Source organism: Canis lupus, chromosome 3 (genome assembly GCF_048164855.1).
Source record: "Canis lupus baileyi chromosome 3, mCanLup2.hap1, whole genome shotgun sequence".
NCBI classification, from domain to species: Eukaryota; Metazoa; Chordata; class Mammalia; order Carnivora; family Canidae; genus Canis; species Canis lupus.
The window spans coordinates 60,063,058-60,084,108 of NC_132840.1; the positions used below are offsets into that span (position 1 = coordinate 60,063,058).

Consider the following 21,051-nt stretch of genomic DNA (forward strand, 5'->3'; position numbering starts at 1 on the left):
AGACCTTATTTGTTTATTCATGAGAAACACACAGAGAGAGGCAGAGGGAGAAGCAGGCTCCCCACAGAGCAGGGAGCCCCATGCGGGACTCAATCCCAGGACCCTGGGATCACGACCTGAGCCGAAGGCAGGCGCTCAACCTCTGAGCCACCCAGGCGCACCTAATCCTAAATTCTTGAATCGATTCTTTTTGTTGTTTCTTAAAGCAAGTTCCATTCTTATAGAAAGAGAAAAAATGTCAATAAAGTTTATAATACTTATAAATACTTATAAGACTTATTAGGACAAAGTCTCAGCAGCCCCCAAGGCCAGAATTTTGGCTTGCAGACCATTCAGCCAGGACGCGATGCACATTCTGGACATCATGGACAATAGTTCTCAAGACAGTGTGATGGAAGTTTGCTCACTTTGTAAATTTTTCCACATAACAAAAAATGTATTGATATTTTCTTGGATTTACTAAATAAAACCATGACATCCGAGGTTGACACAGCCAACTTCACAGCTTTGGAGAGTTGTGCTTTGCTCAGATCTGGGAAGCTGGGACTCGTGCCCGTCCCCAGGTACGGATGAGCCCACATGTGACAGCGAGGGTCCGCCAGTGGCCACGAGCCGTGCTGAGCCATGCAGGGTGGAGGAGTGGGCTTAGGCACACCTCCTGGGGGGCCGACGCCCACAAGACCAGGAGCCCACGAGCCTTGGAGCGGGCGCCTCACAGCCAAGATGCCCAGCACCGTTCATCTGCCATCGGCTCAGGACTAGGGGTCAGTTTTCGGTTTCTTGTTGCCTCTCTCTGGGTCAGCGCCCCAGCGACCTAATCCGGTCCTGGGTCTCCACAGGTGACAGGGTTTATGGCCCGCTGGCAGGCTCCCCTCGGACTGCAGACCTGCGGAGCCATCTGGATTCTCTGCTCAAGGCTGTTCCTCCTCGGGCTTGGTCGCCCCAGCGAAGGCAGACTTCATCCTGCCTCCGTCCGGGAGAGGTGATGGGTTACCCTCGCCTCCCATCTTGACCTCACCTGCACACGTGCAGTCGGGAGCAAATCCGGCCATGCCCCCTACAGAACACACCTTCGGCTACTTCTCCCGTCCCTGCCATCATCCGGGTCGGAGCAGCCTCCAGGCACACCTGTCTCTGCTCTGGGCTCCTGTAGTTTACAGTCTTGGAGCAGCCGGAGGGATTCTTCTAAAATGAGAGTCAGATAATAATTACATTGGTTCTCTTCTCAAATCTCTTTAGAATCTCGAGTCTATATAATGACCTATGGGGCCTTACCTAATTGTCTCCTCACTGCTTCTCCACCTTCGTCTCTTCCCCTAGTTTCTCCCAGATCACAGGAGCCTTCTCACTGTTCTTTAACTCAGCCTCAGGGCCTTTGCTCAGAACTGTTCCTCCTGGAGCACTCTTCCCTGGAGATACGGTTTGCTTGCTCAGCTCTGTCAGATTTTAGGGCTTAGATCTTCACTAAAAGCTCTATGTGATTCATCCCCACACCCCAGCTGTGTCACAACTTAAGGTATTAGTTATGTGTCAATGGAAAAACAAAAATCATTGAGTATTTGAAACAGGGAGATTTAATGCAGCAAATTAATTCTACGGGCGATGGAAGAGGCGGAGAAGCCAGAGGGGACAACGGACAACCCAGACGCTAGGGAAGGACTGTATTGCCCAGCGGGAGCAGAAGCTGAAGCCCTGAAGAGACAGCCAGCACTAGAGATGCTGCCTCGGGAGGGAGGGAGCTGTGTGATGAATGCACCCCGCACCCTGACACAGGTTGAGCCTGCAGGGGTGGCACCCACCACCCTGTTCCAGCCCAGCAGGGACACAACCCAATCATTTATCTCAGAGCATGGATCATGCTTGACATATTTACAATTTTTGGTTTATTTGTGGTTTCCCTGCCTTGACTGGAATGTGGTGCCCATGAGGCAAGGGGCTTTGCTGTCCTTGGCTCTTACATCGGTGCGAGGCAACCAGTGGGCACTCAGTAAATGTTTGTTCAGTGGAAGCATATGCCTCAACACACCATGCATCTGACTTACAGCAGACATTGAATAAATAGATGTCGAATAAATGGGACTAATTCATGATTTTCCTATTGGGTCAGTGTTATGTGAAAAATAACAAGGTGCCATCTTGAACGCAATCCATCTCAACAGATTCTCTAACATAAGACTCCTGAGAAGATCACATTCTTTATAATTTATGATGCATTTTCATATGTGATTCCTTAAAATCCCTGGCAGCATATTTCCAGAGGGTTTTAGACTCCTGTACCTTCCATATCATCTTCCTGAATTTGCCCACTTGAAATTCTCCCTATTTGATTCTTTCTAAGTTTTGAAAGTAGTTCAGAAATCTGAAATTCTGAACCCAGTTTGCCCAAATAAATAAATAAATAAAACCAGCTTGAAAATAAACCTTGTACAATTTAATAATAGCAAAATTGAACACTATAGCTCAGAAATAAATAGACAAAAGTAGTTTACTAAATCTCAAGATTAAAACCAAATCTGACTTTGTGGTCAATTAAGCAATAAAAGCTGCATGAAACTATTCAGAGTGGCCAGACAGAAATATTCCTCTATTCTGGAAACTTGTCTCTTTAAGGAAGTCTTAAATTCAGTCTTGACTATTCCCTTTGTGTTTTCCTGATCTCATCTGGAAATCACATTTTAAGTGATTCATATTTAGAAGAGCTGTATTCTTATCTCCCTGTGGAAACTGCAGGTGCATAGTGGTATCTAGGTTGTGCATGACTATAGACTTAACATTTATGATTCTGTGACCAATTTAAATATGTTAAAGGTATTTTTTAGCTACTGAACTTCCTTTCTAAGACTCTTTAAATATTTTTTTTAATTTTTTATTTATTTGTGATAGTCACAGAGAGAGAGAGAGAGAGAGAGAGAATGAGGCAGAGACACAGGCAGAGGGAGAAGCAGGCTCCATGCACCGGGAGCCCGATGTGGGATTCGATCCCGGGTCTCCAGGATCGCGCCCTGGGCCAAAGGCAGGCGCCAAACCGCTGCGCCACCCAGGGATCCCTCTAAGACTCTTTATAGCTGAAGACAAACAGGGCACTGAATTTCAGCTTGAAGATATGTAATGTGTTTAAATGATCTTCAAGACCAAGAGCAAAAAACCTGTTATGTTTCCCTTTTGAAGAAGTGAGCACTCAGGTGAGTGGGGAGAGAACATCCCACTCTGACAAACAGGAATGTTGTGGTGAGTTGTCCTCAGCAAGAGAAAGTTCCAGTACCTTCTCGCCAGGCGAATTCACTTCTGTTCTGTAGGTGGCTTACATTCCAAAATGAAAAACTATTGTTGACAGTCTTCTTCATGCTTGCTTTTGAAGTTGTTTCTTTGTTTCCAGACCTGATCACGACCCTTGAGCAAACTGTCAGGACTCAGCAAACTGGAGCAGAATCTAGTGTTCCAGTTAATTTGTTTCCAGGAAGTGAGTGGCACAGCTGGGAAAGAATTGGCTCATAGTTTATTTCAATTTTGAGAAACTCTGAGACTGGGTTCTTGTTTTTCCAATTGTTTGTACTTTGGGAGAAATCATTCAACTCACCTAATTAAATAATGCTGGCTCATGCCTGTCAGGCACTGAGAAATGGAGAAACCGAGGTACATAAGCTCAGGAACTTGCCCAAAGTCCCATAGCGAACAGGTGGAAGATTTGGACCACAGGCTTAAGCGGCTTGGCGCTAGAGCCCATAATCTTGCCCAGCCTCCAAGCTACAGAGGGAAATTAAAATACTTTCTTCAGGAAGGAAGGTGAATGTGTATTCTGGTGCTCTTCTCTAGGAGAAAGACATATCTTCTTATTTTATTTTATTTATTTATTCATGAGAGACACAGAGAGAGGCAGAGACACAGGCAGAGGGAGAAGCAAGCTCCCCGTGAGGAGCCTGATGCAGGACTTGATTCCAGGACTCTGGGATCATGCCCTGAGCCAAAGGCAAATGCTCAACCACTGAGCCACCCAGGTGCCCCAAAAGACATAGCTTCTTAAGCTTTTTTTCCAAGAAAGGGGAGGCACACCACCTTTAAGTTACAATAAAACAAAGTTACATTTTTGCTGTTGTGCATCAAAAAAACCCAAAAAACAAAATAGGAATATGGGTTCATCATAGGAGGCAAAGCAGTGTGTGTGTGTGTGTGTGGGGGAGACGGAGAAGCAGGGGCTGGGAGGTTGGCTAAGGGACACTGAGAATTAGAATGGTTTCCCCCCAGTTGCTCAGTTAAGGGTCTTACAATCACTGAAAAATTTTGGAAATCAAGTTTACTTAATTTTCAAAGGCTGAGTAATATCCTATGACGTCTAGGTTATGCTTATAAATGTCTAATATAGCTCTAATACTCAACATGTATTCCTCAGAAAACTGTGCATTGGTTTAAAATAGGATTATTATTATTTTTTTAAATTTTTTTATTTATTTATGATAGTCACACACAGAGAGAGAGAGAGAGGCAGAGACATAGGCAGAGGGAGAAGCAGGCTCCATGCACTGGGAGCCCGACGTGGGATTCGATCCCGGGTCTCCAGGATCACGCCCTGGGCCAAAGGCAGGCGCCAAACCGCTGTGCCACCCAGGGATCCCAAAATAGGATTATTTTTATAATCCTTGTCCTCTCCTATGGATCAATATTTCTTTTGAAAATCAAAGAGAAAGTAACTGCCCATAAGCAGATCTGAGTGCAGTTTCAGATGCTCCCCAGATTACAATGTCACAGGCATTTATGCTGCAGAACTGAGAACAGATGCAAGGAAACGAAATAAGCCTGATCAGCAGTTGGGAGTCCACTAAGTGCAATGCTGCATCGCTCTTATAAATCAGGGATCCTGAAGTACAGTTAACACGTAATACAATTCACTACTTTTACACGGTCTTAAATACACTCAGTAGTGTCTCCACCACCATGATCATGACACAGAACATCTCCATGCCTTGCATCCCTTTGCGTTCATCTCTTCACTGGCAAGCAGTGATCTGCTTTCTACCATTTTACTTTTGGCTTTTCCAATTTTTGATATAAAGGGAGTCATGTGATGTGTAGTCTTCTGTGTCTGGCTTCTTTCACTTACCAAATGCTTTAAAGAGTCTTCTATGTTGTTGCACGTGTAGTTTTCTGCCGTCTGGATGAATGCACCACACTTTATACATTTACTGATTGATAGACATTCAGGTGGTTTCCAGCCTCAGCTGTCATAAATAAAGTGATCATGAATGTTTATATACAACCATTTGCATGAGCACATCCTCATTTTTCTCTGGTAAGTATTTAGGAGTGGGGTCGTAGGTCACATGGTAAGCAAATGTTTAATATTTAAGGATTAGCCCAACTGTTTTCCAAAGGAGCTACATGATTTTTAATTCTCACTGCAAGAGAGTTCCAGTTACTACCTCTTCTCAGCATTTGGTGTTTTCATTTGAACCTTTCTGTTGGGTATGGTATGTAGTGCTGTGGAGCATTTCTTTCCGTATTTGTTACTCAGATAGAAAATATTTTGGCCATTAAAAAAAATTAAGCTGTTTGTCATCATCTTTTTTGGGTTATAAAAATTCTTTCTGTATTCAGGATACAAGTCCTTTATCAGAAATATGTTTTGAAAATACTTTCTCCCCATGTGTGGCTTGACTTTTCATTATTTTAATATTTTTTGGAAGAACAAATGTTTTCAGTATTGGTTAAATTTAATTAATCAGTGTTTTATGGTTTGTGCCTTTTATGTCCTTTCTCAAAATCTCTGCTTAATTTAAGGCCACAAAATTTTTAAAAATATTTTCTTTTAGAGGTTTTATGTTTTTGATCCTTCTACTTGAGGTCTAAGCCTCATTTTGAGTTAATTTTTGTGAACCATGTGAGGTTCTTTGTGTGTGTGTATATGGATATTTTATTATTTCAGCATTAATTTTTATAAAGACTAACCTACAATCTACTATACTCTAGGTATTAAGCTGTACTTAAAATTTACTTTCTATTTCAAAAAAGCAATAACTTTTCTATATCCTTTTTAATAGGAATCTGGGAACAATGAACTTAAGGTGTGGAATGTGATTATAGATTTTTTTATGTATATGTTCCTGAGATGTTTTATGTATATTTTCCATCAGCTGACACCTGTTTAATCTATCACCTCATCAGAATCAAGTTCCATTGACAACCTCCCATGCTTTGGGTCAGCAAAGTCATGAAGAGCTTACTAAGGTTTTAGATTTGATGGTGGAAGTTACAATCTAACCATTAAGAGTTTATAAACTCAACAAATAAACTCGGTGTAACAAAGAGGACAGGAACTTTTTAGCTATAGGTTTCAGCTCAGGTGACTCAAATATTTCAAACACAGGGAGAAAAGTCTTCATTTCTTGTATATGAGATCAGTGTATAAAATCTGATCTTAAACTCTCTAAGGATGGTTAAATGCACTGGTCTATGCTTGGGAGATTGGAGGGACCCTACTTTCCTCCTCCTCCTGGTTTCCTAACTGTTGGGGGAGCACCTGTTGTGTAACACCTGTTGCATCTCCCTAGGCTCTCGCTCCTCTTTGGCAGGTGAGATAAATTCCTTGATTGGTCAATTTGGGAGCAGAAAATGGGTAGCTCCACCCTCTTTCTCTCTTTTTGGGCTCCATGCAGCCTATAGAAAGCTCACATTCTTTGTGGACACCTGGTTCTTTCCAGTTCTTCCCATGACTGTGTGTAAGTATGTCTTATTCTAGAATATGATATTAGGAAACTAGCTTGCCCACAGGTACATTCCATAATATAACTTGTATCAGTAGAATGGTGGCATTTTGCTCTCCCAACTGTTCATTATTTCTCAGTGGGTTCAGAGCATGAGGGATGCGGTTTATTGAGTCTCTCCCACTGCAAAGGTCCAGACAAAATAGGATGCTACCGAGTGGTTTAATGAATGCCTGCAGTATTTAGTTGTTATAAGACACATGACTTACTTCTTCAAGTTCACGAAGCATAAAACAGGGTTAAAGTATAGCAAGAGTTTTGCTTGTATATCATAACTTCCTGTAAAAAGAATCAGATAGCTCAGTATATCCATGGACTCTTTTTCCAAAGATAATCTAGAACCAGGACTGGCAGTTTATGTGTAAGAATAGTTCTATTACATTTTGAAGCAGAGTTCAGATTAAAAGACCTCTGGGGGTTTACTTTCGGTCTCTGAATTTTATTGATAACTATAGATTTTTTTCAGCACATGAACAATATTGAAAATAAGCAAGTTTAAATTCTTATGATAAAATGTCTCTACTCCTCCTGAGTGGACTTCCTCACTGATACTAAAATCAGATGATACATTTAATGGTTCTTTACACCGAAACCAGGTATTAATTTTCATTATTCTGGTGATGTTCTTTGCCTTAAGGTCATATTCAAATTGCTTTGATCCACGGAAGAAATAGAAGAATCCTAGAGAAAGAGAATCACCATTAATTAACTTGCACAACTCTATCATGATTCGACACTTGTTAATTATATGCATATAGAATAACATAATTGAACATTATGGAGAGAAGAGAAACTTGTGTGTTATCTACATACACTTTACTACTGTCACATGAGAAATATTGTTATTTTTATTTCCCCAAAGAAGAAGCCACAGTGTGACCATGAATGTCAAGGGGCTTACCACCTTCTAGCCAGACTGTGGTTCAGGCCAGAGGCTCTCAAACTAGGTTTCAAAATAGTGTCTTAGCAAGGGGGAGAAGCAGCCCTGGGGGTGGGCTCTACATCCTCATGTTCCTCACATTGTTCTGCTCTGTGTGTTTCAGGTGTTAAGGTTTTGTGTGAGATTTCACCTCCCTGAAAGATGGTGTGTCACGCAGAGAGCTTCTTAGACTCCTGCTTAGTCCATGTCCTGGGTTGTCATCCGTGGTCCAAGTCTGAAGATGCGGTAGTTGCGTTGGTTCATTAAACTGCCTGAGATTCCTCTGAAGTGGAGATTCCTGTTTCTTACCCACAATCTGACATCTGCCTCAGAAACTCTGAAGAATTTGTAATTTCTCACACAATCCCCAAGTGCAGAGTAAGCTACACACATAATAGTTGGCAAGTCACTCTCCAGTTCATGTGCTTGGTCAGTTTTCACACTTTTAGGGGCTCTCTTGGATCAATGATAAGCAAAATTAATTTTGGTACTTTTTGCACATACTTGAAATGGTATAACAGAATAAATAATTCAGGACTTACTAATTCAGTTTGTGAGAATGCCTGCCTGGCTAGAGTATATTATTACAGGTACTTGAGAATAGTAGAATCACATGAAAATGGAAGCATTTATATTTCTGTGCTGTCTTCTTTCCTGACCAGGAAAGTCTTGCAAGTATCCTACAGGGTTAGCATTGATGCTCACCTTTATGCTGGAAAGCAGCATCGACTCGGAGACCAACTCCCGGGAAGTACTTCACCACCCTCCGTGGGTACCCTTTGTCCATGGTTTGGGTCACTTCATCATACCTGGATGCAGGGATTGGAAAAGTTCCCAAGGGATCTTTGTTTTGGGGAAGCTTAATCCTTCCACTGCCCCACTTGGAGTCAAATAGGGATGTGGAGAAAAAGGAGCCCTAGTAGAAGAAAACTAATTTGATCAATAATGAAAAACAGGAGCACCTGGGTGGCTGTCCATTAAGTGTCTGTATTTGGCTCAGGTCATGATCTCAGGGTCCTGGAATGGAGTCCCACATCGGGCTCCCTGCTCAGTGGGGAGTCTGCTTCTCCCTCTGCCTCTCCCTGCTTGTATTCTCTCTCTCTCTCTCAAATAAATTGCTTTAAAAATAATGAAAAACATGTCAAAGTTTATGTTTGGCTGAAATATTTGTAGGATCTTGAAAATAAGAAATGATGAGGGGAAAAAGCCACATCATTAGTCAGATTGATGCTATTTTGAGGGAGTATCAAATCAGAGTACGGGCTCACAAAACAGACCCTATAAACTACAGAGAACACACTGCTGGTCACCAGAGGGGAGGTGGGTGGGGGGTGGGAGGAACAGGGGATGGGGATGAAGACATGTACCTGTCCTTATAAGCACAGGGCGATGTAAGGAAGTGTTGAGTCACTACATTGTACACCTGAAACTAACATTGCACTGTATGATAGGCACACTGAAATTAAAAACAAACAAACAAAGTAAGAGTTCAGCTTGGAGCTTTTGCAGATTTTGAACAGATACGTTTGTGTTATTAGCAATTTGGTTGGCGTCACCAGCTTTATTATTTTATCTTATCTGTATGTTAGAGAAAGGTCTTTGGACTCCCTGAAACATTCTTTTGTTTGGTGCATGTCATCTACCCGAGATGGGCTTCAACATAATTGACTTTAAGAGGACTATATGTTAATTCTATTTCTGTCCATGTTAAAGTGATGCAGAATATAGTGAAGAGGTTGATTGTCTGCAAACTTACCTCCAGCACCAAATGCCCACAAAGAAGTAGGTTTTTCTAGTGCTGTGGTCACAGACAGCTGCATCAATTTTCTTCACGCTTCTTGGAAAGCCAAGTGTACGGATGGGTTTGGGAAAATCTGGCAAGACAGCATATCCTCTGATCATCCAGAAGTTGTCATCTAAGAAGAGAAAAAGTGATTATCTTCTGATCTATTTCCTAGAGGGAAAAAGAGATGTCTTAAGAAATTTGAAAATAGATACCTCATCTCTCAGGACTTAGTAATCTTATGTCCCCATTTATTCTTACTGCCTTCTTTAACTGGTTTTATCATTACAATGACACCAACAACATACACTGTTAATAGTGAGCATGCTCACTAGTGTGCATGTCAATTGGTTTCAGTGGATTATTTCTCTAACTCTGACAAAATAGTCAACTATGTTTGTAAATGTTCTCCTAGATTTCAGCCCCCAAGTATTCTCTCTCTTTTTTTAAAAGATTTTATTTATTCATGAGACACACACACACACACACACACACACACACACACACACACACAGAGGCAGAGACACAGGCAGAGGGAGAAGCAGGCTCCATGCAGAGAGCCCGATGTGGGACTTGAGCCCAGGACTCTAGGATCACGTCCTGGGCCGAAGGCAGGAGCTAAACCACTGAGCCACCCAGGGATCCCCCAGCCCCCAAGTATTCTCAAAGGCAAGTAATGTGATGAAATCTATATAAAAAGTAGTATTGCCAAGTTAAATGTAAGATTCCAGTTAAATTTGAATTTCAAATAAATAATGACTATTTTTGGTGTAAGTATATTTAAAATATTTCAAGGAACATACTTATGCTAAAAATTATGCATTTTATCTGAAATTTAAGGCATTTTGTATTTTTATTTGTTGAATCAACCCTAGTAAAAAGAGAATATAAAAGACAGATGGGTTCCCTTTAATTGGCAGAAAAAAGATAGTTTTTTAGTTTTTACCATGCAGGTTTCTTTTAGCTCCCATGCAGTTGGAATGATATTTGTCTTCACAGCTAAAGAATCCCTGGATACTTTTTCTTTATGATAGGAACCCACAGTCAGGGCAGAAGCACTCTCCATCAGGCCCACGCATGAATATTATGTTCCTTGCCCCAAAATACTCACCAACCAATTTAGACATCCAGAGACAGAAGAGAAATTGAGATGGAAAAAAATTACCTTTAAACACTAGCATCTTATCTTTGGGGTTCTCATATGCAGCTTGAATATCGGCTGGCAGAGAGGGCCAGAATGAAGAGATCAGTTCAAATTCAACATCAGTGATGTCATAATAGATCCTCCATACGTGTCTGTGTGAAACAAAAGACACTTTCACAAACAGCCTATATTGCAGTGAAAACACTGTAAACCTTGCATTTTGTTTAGTTGATTAGCAGTCTCCTCAAATAAGTTAGAACATTCACACAATTTTCCTCAACAAATTTACATGGTTGTGAGTCCAGTCCTAGCCTTTGGACTACCAAGGTCAGGACATGCCTTTGTGTCCACCCTCCTGCGAACTTAGAGTAGCAACCTACCCATAGCTGAGTGCACAGTGGCCTCATTTTGGCCAAATCAGCAATACTCAAAATTCCAAGGTAACACATCTAAGAAAACTTTTTGAGCTGATGTTTGCTAGAATAAAGTTATCATTGCATGCTAACATATTTTCTCAGATTTCCCTCTCTGGATGTAAAGTTCTGAGTCTATGAATGAGACCCGAAAAGTCCTTTTTTTTCCATTTCCTTTCCATGCTTGCAACCCCACTCTGATGTCCCTGATAAGTAGCCTCAGCCTCTGCTGTGTGGAGCATGGCAGTGATAGCGTGTCATCCAAGTGCTGGATAGACTGTGGGTGGAAGGAGACTGATTTCAAATATCCTTTTCTCGTGCCCCGTATGCTTGTGAGATGGTCTGTGTCCCAATACTTTTTCTGAAAATATAGTATGGTATACTCAACTGACACATCATGTTGCAACTTAAGTCCAGTAAGTTATACACGGTGGAGAAGAGAGTTCCCACCACAGCTAACACTTTGTTGATGCAATGTTATGGAATGGCCGGCTCATACATGTTTAACAACTGGCTCTGTAGGTAGGAAAAAGACCTAATTTTTATCATTTGCTGATTTTCCAGGGTGTAAATACTCCAACCATGGCCAGTTTCAAGCTACAGAAGTGTTGTGAAGTGGTTTACAAAATTCCCCAAAATTTAACAGTTGGTTCCTGAGATGGTATAGGTCAGATCCAGCACCACTGGGATTGGTGTGTTATTCTAGCAAAGAAGTCACTGAAAGTGACTCTACTCACCTTCTTATCCAATAGCAGTTAAAAAATTTGGTTAAGAACATTTAAAAATTAATTTATCAAACGAGAAAGAGATATATACACGTAGTAAAACATTCAAGGAGTGCGGGCAGTTATAAAATGAAAATGAGATGGGACACATTCTCACTATCCCTGTGAATTTCCTCCTTATTTATCTCCAGATATCTTGAAGAGAAGAATATTCATAGGAAGTTGAGGTGTTTAAGGGAATGGGTTTACCTGCCTTTAAAGAACATTACTTCTCTGCGGAAAGTGGTGATAGCATCAAAAGTCAAATCAGGGTCACAGGCATGGAGTATAGTGGATTCCTTTGGCTTAGCAGATGCCGTAGGTAGACTCCCTTTGATGAGAAAAGAAATATCACAGTGAATTAAGAAGGCATGTGGAAATACCTACAGAAGGATCTTACCCAAGGGGATATTTTCTTCATGGTGCTATTTCAAGAAATTTTTTTTTCACTTCCTTTCTGGAAAGTTTCCTATTTAGTTCACATATATTCAGATTTATGATGTTGCTTACCATAGATAGATTGGATTCCATTAATATCGTCCTGAGAAAGTGGGTATTTGTTAGGATCCAGGGAGACATAATTTGGAAACATCAAAGCTGTTTGATCATTGGAGTGAGAGAGTCCCAGTGCATGACCAAATTCATGAGCAGCCACGAGAAATAAGTTGAATCCTTAACAAAAACAGAAAAAAATAAGGGTATGTTGGTCAATCAAAAGGAGAACAGTTGCATCTGAGATTAGAAGTAACTAAGGGGGGATCCCTGGGTGACGCAGCGGTTTAGCGCCTGCCTTTGGCCCAGGGCGCGATCCTGGAGACCCAGGATCGAGATCGAATCCCACGTCGGGCTCCCAGGGCATGGAGCCTGCTTCTCCCTCTGCCTGTGTCTCTGCCTCTCTCTCTCTCTCTCTGTGACTATCATAAATAAATAAAAAATTTTAAAAAATTGGGATCCCTGGGTGGCGCAGCAGTTTGGCGCCTGCCTTTGGCCCAGGGCGTGATCCTGGAGACCCGGGATCGAATCCCACGTCGGGCTCCCGGTGCATGGAGCCTGCTTCTCCCTCTGCCTGTGTCTCTGCCTCTCTCTCTCTCTCTGGGTGACTATCATAAATAAATAAAAAAAAAATTTTTTTAATTTTTAAAAATTTGTAAAAAAAAAAAAAAAAGAAGTAACTAAGGGGTCAGATGGAAAGTCTTGCCATACAGTGGATAATTCTTCTATGCACCATCATTTATCTGGGAAATATTTCAACACTAGTAATAGGCATTAGTCATATCATGAAAAACTATGATCCAGATCAAGCAAATGGCAGGAAAGAGGTGTGTGAGAAATGGATATTATTAAAAAAAATAGAAGCCAGTTTTTGGTTGTTGCTGGGATGTACTGTACACGATCATGTCTCTCCTACTTGTATCCTTCAAAAGTTCTCCACTGGCTGTAGGATCAAGTCCAAACACCTTACTTACTATAGCCCTCCATGATCTAGTCCCTGCCTTTTTTCCAGACTCATATTTTATTTTCATATTTCATGAACCAACCATTCTGAATCATTTGCATGTCTCATCTGTGCCATGTTCCTTCTAATCTCTATGTCTTACTACCTCCATACTATTTACCCAGAATATTATCTCTGCCACCCCCTGTTTGCTGAGCTCTCCCTCTTGTTGCTCAGGAAATCCTTCTAGAATCATCTCCTTCTTGAGGCCTCTCTTACCCCCACTTTCACCCAATTCCTATCCTCATTGAGTTAAATTCCTTTCTGCATTTCCATAGTCTCAGTGTTTAATTCTGTCATAGCACATAAGGGATGGCACTGACTATTTATTTTATGAAGTGATGCATCTTTTCAGGGACTGTGTCTTAGCCACCTTTTATTTCTGGTGACCACTGAACGGTCTATCAGTAGTGGGGGCTTAAAAATGGTTGCTGGAGCTTTTTCGCAGTGGGTTTGCTGCCAGAACACAGGTGTGAAAACCGCCGCTAGCCCTAAACCAAAATGGGAAATGAAAAGACTCACATCAACAGCATCGTCATTGGACACGTAGATTCGAGAAAGTCTACCACTACCGGCCATCTGATCTACAAATGTGGTGGGATCAACAAAAGAACTATTGAAAAATTTGAGAAGGAGGCTGCTGAGATGGGAAAAGGCTCCTTCAAGTATGCCTGGGTCTTGGATAAACTGAAAGCTGAATGTGAACTGGTATCACCATTGATATCTCCCTGTGGAAATTCAAGACCAGCAAGTATTATGTGACCATCATTGATGCCCCAGGACACAGAGGCTTTATCAAAAACATGGTTACAGACACATCTCAGGCTGACTGTGCTGTCCTGATTGTTGCTGCTGGTGTTGGTGAATTTGAAGCAGGTATCTTCAAGAATGGGCAGACCCGTGAGCATGCTCTTCTGGCTTACACACTGGGTGTAAAACAACTAATTGTTGGTGTCAACAAAATGGATTCCACTGAACCACCCTACAGCCAGAAGAGATACTAGGAAATCGTTAAGGAAGTCAGCACCTACATTAAGAAAATTGGCTACAACCCTGACACAGTAGCTTTTGTGCCAATTTCTGGTTGGAATGGTGACAACATTCTGGAGCCAAGTGCTAACGTGCCTTGGTTCAAGGGATGGAAAGTCACCTGTAAAGCTGGGAATGCCAGTGGAACCACACTGCTTGAAGCTCTGGATTGCAGTCTGCCACCAACTCGTCCAACTGATAAGCCCTTGCGTCTGCCTCTCCAGGACGTCTACAAAATTGGTACTGTCCCAGTGGGTCAAGTGGAGACTGGTGTTCTTAAGCCTGGCATGGTGGTCACCTTTGCCACAGTCAATGTTACACCTGAAGTAAAGTCTGTTGAAATGCACCCTGAGGCTTTGAGTGAGGCTCTTCCTGGGGACAATGTGGGCTTCAATGTCAAGAACGTATCTGTCAAAGATGTTCGTCATGGCAACGTGTCTGGTGACAGCAAAAATGACCCACCAATGGAAGCAGCTGGCTTCACGGCTCAGGTGAGTATCCTGAACCATCTAGGCCAAATCAGTGCTGGATACACACCTGTGCTGGATTGTCACAGCTCATGGCTTGCAAGCTTGCTGAGCTGAAGGAGAAGATAGATCGTCGTTCTGGAAAAAAGCTGGAAGATGGTCCCAAGTTCTTGAAATCTAGGGATGCTGCCATTGCTGATATGGTTCCTGGCAAACCTATGTGTGTTGAGAGCTTCTCTGACTATCCTCCTCTGGGCTGTTTTGCTGTTTGTGATGTGAGACAGACGGTTGCTGTGGGTGTCATCAAAGCAGTGGACCGGAAGGCAGCTGGAGCTGGCAAAGTCACCAAGCCTGCCCAGAAAGCTCAGAAGGCTAAGTGAATATTATCCCCAATACCTGCCACCCCAGTCTTAATCAGTGGTGGAAGAACGGTCTCAGAACTGTGTGTCAATTGGCCATTTAAGTTTAATAGTAAAGACTGGTTAATGATAACAATGCATCGTAAAACCTTCAGAAGGAAAGGAGAATGTTTTATGGACCACTTGTTTTTGCTGTTGTTTTTGTGCCTGTGTGGCAGTTTTAAGTTATTAGTTTTTAAAGTCAGTACTTTTTAATGGAAACAACTTGACCAAAAATCTGTCACAGAATTTTGAGGCCCATTAAAACAAAAGTTTAATGAGAAAAAAAAAATGGTTGCTGGATATCCAGGTGTTTGTTTGGATGAAAGACCGGTTAGATGCACCTTCTACACAAGGCATAGTCCCCTGAACTTACCCATGTTAGAAGTCTCATCATGCATGGTGAAAGTGCCTTTTTGAAGATGTGGTCTATATATACTATAGAATATTACTCAGCCATCAGAAAGGACGAATACACACCATTTGCTTCAACATGGATGGTACTGGAGGGTATTATGCTGAGTGAAATAAGTCAATTGGAGAAGGACAATGGTTTCACTCATATATGGAATATAAAATAATGAAAGGGACTATAAGGGAAAGGAGGGAAACTGAGTGGGGAAAAATCAGAGAGGAAGACAGGCCATGAGATACTCCTAACTCTGGAAAACAAACAAAAGGTTGCAGAAGGGGAGGTGGTTGGGGGGATGGGGTAACTGGGTGATAGGCACTAAGGAAGGCATGTACTGTGATGAACACTGGGTGTTATACTATATGGTGGCAAATTGAATTTAAATAAGATTTAAAAAATAAAATAAAGTAAACGAATAAATCTTTAAAAAATAAAAAATTTAGAAATTTTAAAAATAAATAAAAAATAAAAAATTCCTCCAAACTAATTAAATAAAAGCAATTACAATTTTGTATAATTAAATAATAAAAAGAAAGTACCTTTTTATCTTTCTGTCTCTCCCACTAGTCTGTAGGTTTCTAAATAGAAAAGTCTGTCCCAGGACTTGTAGTGAAACCTATAGATCCTACGGAAAAGGCTGAGCCCCCTGTGATGGAGCCTTGTCCAATGATGTTTGCACAAAACATACATGGAATGGCCTTCAGGCTTTTCTGTTCTGGTCTTTGCTCATGCCCTTGTCTGGCAGGCAGTATCACAGGGTGTGCTTTTGGACAAGAAAGGAAAAGTGACTCTGAAAAGATAATTCAAACTCAGTTCATCTCAATGACTTCTAACCTTTATGTTAGCATTTCAGACCCTATGTGGTCTGGCTCCTATTCACCATTTCCACCAAAATCCTGCTACTTGAGTTGTTTGGGCTATTCTATCCAGAACATTCTCTACTCCACTTTGTTTTCTGAGTTCCTGCTTAGCCTTTGGCTCAGGTTTGGTATCACTTTCTCCCCTGACCTCTGTATTTGGATTAAATTTCTTGCTTTACTACATTGTACATTTACTACATTTATCCACTGTTGGTCTACTGATTTTAATTGCCATTTGAGAGTGTGTATCTCCTAGACTGTAAACTCCTCAAGGTCAAGATCTGTGTCTTGCACACTATTGTGTACTCTGTTTGTATCACAGAGCCTGGGTCATGGTGGATGCTGAGTAAAGGATTTTTGATCGACTTCATTTGCCAAAATTGTAGAGCATCTATCATGTGCTGATTTGCAGAAACTACGAAACTGACCCACAGGCTATCTGGAGTTACTTAGTCAGAACTGAACTGTGATCTTATATATCACCTATCAGGAGAGCCATAATCTCTGCTTTCCTGGGACCCCGGAAACCAGACACCAGACCCAAAGTGACTGTTGTCAAGGACAGTAAATGGAGTGGGGAGAACCTGAGAGTCTACTGAGCCTGCTCCTTTGTTGGATGCACATACTTTTACAGTAGTAAAGTTTTGGTTTTTGTTTGAAAAGTAATAAAATACTTCCTATTTTAGTGCAGGCAGGCATAGTAAAAGAAATAAGATCAACTCAGTTGGTCTGAGGGAATAGGTTGGATAAAGATTATCCAAATATTGGAAGTGGAGTATTGGGCAAGTATTGGAAGTGGAGGTTCATGCCTTTAAATAAACCTTCAATGGGTATGAGCCCACATACCACCCTTCATTCACTAACTCAGAATTACCACCTCCCTAGAGTCTTCTTCAATCCTGAAGCCACAGAACACTTTTACCATTGGTACAACACATAGCACACTTTGCCTTGTAGGGCGTGTGGTGTGGTCTGGGCTTCACATCACACAAGATCGTGAAGGGTTAGAACTTTTCTAGTATAAGTCTGTGGTCTGTCCAATGCCTTGCACAGTTCCAGGCACATGGTGGACCTTCAGGCATTGTGGGTGTATGAATGAATGCTCAGATCATAGAAGGATTAGCACCTTCATGAGGGTATTGTGTGGTTAAGGCTCTGACCTGTACAAGCACAATTATCTGAATAGATTGAACACTTTCATCAATGTCATCTTGGAATATGGCAAACTGTGGGGAAATTGGGAGATGAAAAGCAACTCACTGCAAAGCTATTTCAGGGATTTCTTAGAATAATAAAAATTTTTCATGAAGAAAACTGGGCTCACCTGCTCCATCCTTTGTCCAATCTTCATCTTCGTCGAAGTGAGTGTCTCCACCCAAACCCAGACCAGGAGGAAAGGCATGGCCGAGGACTCCCAAGGGGCCATCAAAATAACGAGGACACCAGCCGTGGACTGAGATACAGTTCACAGGAGGGAAAAGGTCAGCCTCTTCATATCTCCTGAGATGGAAATAGTTGTTCTTTTATCTCTGCTGGAAATCTTACCTCGGGTCCTAAAGGCAATCATGATGTCTGCAATCCCCTTGGAAATCTTGGTGAATGTCAGCGGAGTAACTCCACTCCACACTTCTAGGCCATTCTGGATAGCCTTGTCCACATCCACTCGTGCCATATCTGGAGTATAGTTTACAATTCTTAAAAAAAATTAAAAAAACCAGATCACTTGGGGGTTACACATGCATGTAGGCACACAGACAAAAAGAAGATGGTTTCTTATCAATTGTGTGCTGCAGTAACTTCTAGTATCCTACTATTCTTGCATTGGTATAATACCTTACGATTTCAATCAAGCACTTTTATATATTCTGTATGATCCAATCCTGCATCTGCCCTCCTGATCAGGTAGTATATCCCCTCACTTTAACAAATGGGAATCAAAGAGGTTCAGTGACTTTCCTAAGATCATATTCTGAGTAGGAGAGCATTAATCACATGTACATGCTTGCTGTGTACGTGAATGTATTATCAATGCATCCTCGATAGAATGGAGATCTGCTTTCTCAGATGGCTTGTGGAAATCAGTCTTACACATGCATCATGTATTAAGAGTCTCTCTTGAGAGCCTTAAAGAGTTAGTTACTCAGGAAAAGATTTTCCTCTGGTTTATATTCCCTATCTTGCTGAAGCTATTTTTAATTCCTAAGACTCAATAAAGTGAAGGAAGAGCTATGAGAAGTACCCTTCGGTGTCTGCCAGTAGGGCTTGGGAGCAACAGTCAAGGCCACCGACTCAGGCCGGAAGCGCACATCATCATCTTTCTGCCAATGAGCCTTTCCTTGAGGTGCCTGGGAGCAAAGGCCCCAGTTCACCCCCGGGTCCATCTGAAATTTGATGACTCTGACCCAGAAGTGTCGCTAACATGAACTGGTTGTACTTGAGCATACTCCAGCCATATCTTCAGCCATCTGCCTGTGCTGCCATCTGACAGTGCTTCTTGTCTTGAATATATATGCAAGTGGCAGAGGCTAGAGATTAAAGCATATCGGCCAGAGCCAGTCGCTGGTAAGACTGGATAGAATAAATGAGATCTGTGAAGGGCCATGCACCAGGGAAGTGCTCTATAAAATAAACTATTATTATTGTTCCTTGGAGATCATGTTCCTGTGTTTGGGATGAGGGGGAAATAAGTGTGCAGAAGCATTACCTGTACGTGAGGTTGTATTTTCTCCACCCTGGAAGGGTGTAGCCATACTGACCCACATCAGGGACTCCACACCTGGGTGTCTTCATGATCTCAAGAGTGTTTGAGTCCAGTTGTCCAGTCACTGTCAATCCAAAAAATGCTTGCATTTCCCGAATTTTGCCAACTAAGAGACTCTTGTTCTTGCTTTGGGCAAGATGACTCCCTTCTATTTCAAGAGAGTAGAACTGGTTGAGATACGCCTGACCAAAAAGACAAAAAAGGGTACAGACTACAGGACAACAAATCTGTATCTCAGGACAAAACAAAATTGCCTGAAATGTTTTTTGGCAGTGTGTGTGTGTGGGGGTGGGTGGGTGTGGTGGAGAAAGAAGTCAGGAGTCAGGGGAGGGAAGGAGTGAGGAGGAAAGAAGAAAGGAAGAGTCATCCTGCCTTTTCATTTCCAGGAAGTAGCTGAACTGTGTGACCAAAATTATCTACACCACACAGCCCATAAAACTCCAAACCTTTACAGAAGACAATCAGCTGCTTCTACATGTTAAAGATCACATATCTCACACAGTTTTGCTGCTACTTTCATTTTGATGTTTCCTTGAAACAAATTCTAGAAGAGATGTGTGTTTTTTTATTTTGCAAATTTAATTATTTTAACCAAATATGGCAAATTCACTGGACTGATTTTTAGAAGAAATCTTCAAGGCAAAGTATTTTTCATGCATGTAGGAGTAAGAGGATCTAAGGTTGTAGCTAGGACCTCCTGGCTGGTACAGAAATTCCCAAATGATTTAGAAATGTTTAGAAATATAGAAATGGAGAGATCCCCATTTCTCCCAGGGATGTCCCCTTTCTCCTGCCTCTGCCTTCACTCGGACCCATTGCTTGAAGTGGCAGCAAGTCCTCCGTTTCCACCCCACTCACCCTCCACCCCACACTCGGTTACTTGGTGTCCTCAGAGCTAAGGGGAAGTACAGGAATCTTTTGTAGGAATTTGTTGCCATTTTAGGTTCCAAGGCAATCAGTAAAGTTAATTTTCATTGATAGTCATTATTAACATGTATTGAGACAGTACCTGTGCCAGTTGCATGTTTTCTTCAGTGTCCATCTTTTGTTCTGTAGGAAATGCAGATGAAAACGTTATAAAAAGAAAAAATTGAAGCAGAAGGCTCTTCATTCCTCTCTCTTTTCTGTCGAAGCCTGTTTCTGTTTCCACAGAATTTAGAAAACAAGAGCAAGACGTGGCATGAATTGGCTTGTATCATCATTTAATTAATAACAGAAAAGAACATTTGCCATGAAGTGTGTCATGATATGCTTTTTTTTCCCCTTAGGTTAACTTGATTTTGCAATCATGATCTGTAGTGTTTGAATAAACACAATCACTGTTCATTATTGAACTGAATATATAATAGGAAGTCAGCCTCCAAGTTACTGCTGTCCTTGCAAAGTTGGAGATTTTCTTATTTTTGAAATTCTTGAGAGTTTATAAAGTGATTTTTTTAAATGAAACTCCAGAGTATCTTGGATAGAAGGGTATCACGAAAAGACAATTGAATCAGGAGTCATTTGGGGTTACCCAAATTACCCCAATATAAACATCCCATGTTTGTTGGGCATCTGCTATTTGCCTGCCACCATAAATTGAAGCATGGATAAGATGCCATTCCAATCTTGTTGGGGAATTCAAACTTGTACAGAAATTAATGCCAAACAAAACCAAGGCAAGTGGCAAAATGTACACTGAGGATTCCAGAGTGTGAGAAGAGCCAAAGCTGATGGGTTGCCTCGGTAGCTTCAGCCAGGTGGGGCTTCCTCTGGGTCTTGAAGAATAGGTAGGATTTGGATAGCACAGAGGGTGTGGGAGGGAGGGCACAGGAAGCAGTTAGCCCAGCAGAAATGAACTGCTGTGGATAT

The 21,051-nt window shown here is 41.7% G+C and overlaps 1 protein-coding gene across 2 annotated transcripts; it reads right to left on the reverse strand.

Moving 5' to 3' along the window:
• Positions 1-7,173: 7,173 nt before the first annotated feature.
• MMP27 (matrix metallopeptidase 27) lies at positions 7,174-20,364 on the reverse strand. Of its 2 annotated transcripts, XM_072821755.1 has the most exons (10): positions 20,210-20,364; positions 19,144-19,382; positions 17,985-18,133; positions 17,764-17,892; positions 12,289-12,450; positions 11,989-12,109; positions 10,623-10,753; positions 9,431-9,590; positions 8,380-8,483; positions 7,174-7,436 (listed from the first exon to the last, which is right to left on the reverse strand). In XM_072821755.1, exons 1-10 carry the CDS (start codon positions 20,309-20,311, stop codon positions 7,195-7,197), a joined length of 1,539 nt encoding a protein of 512 aa, XP_072677856.1. In that variant the 5' UTR covers positions 20,312-20,364; the 3' UTR covers positions 7,174-7,194. The 2 variants fall into 2 exon arrangements, with proteins under 2 accessions (XP_072677856.1, XP_072677857.1); XM_072821756.1 differs by lacking the exon at positions 17,985-18,133 and having other exon boundaries at positions 17,764-17,939.
• Between the last annotated feature and the right edge of the window lie 687 nt (positions 20,365-21,051).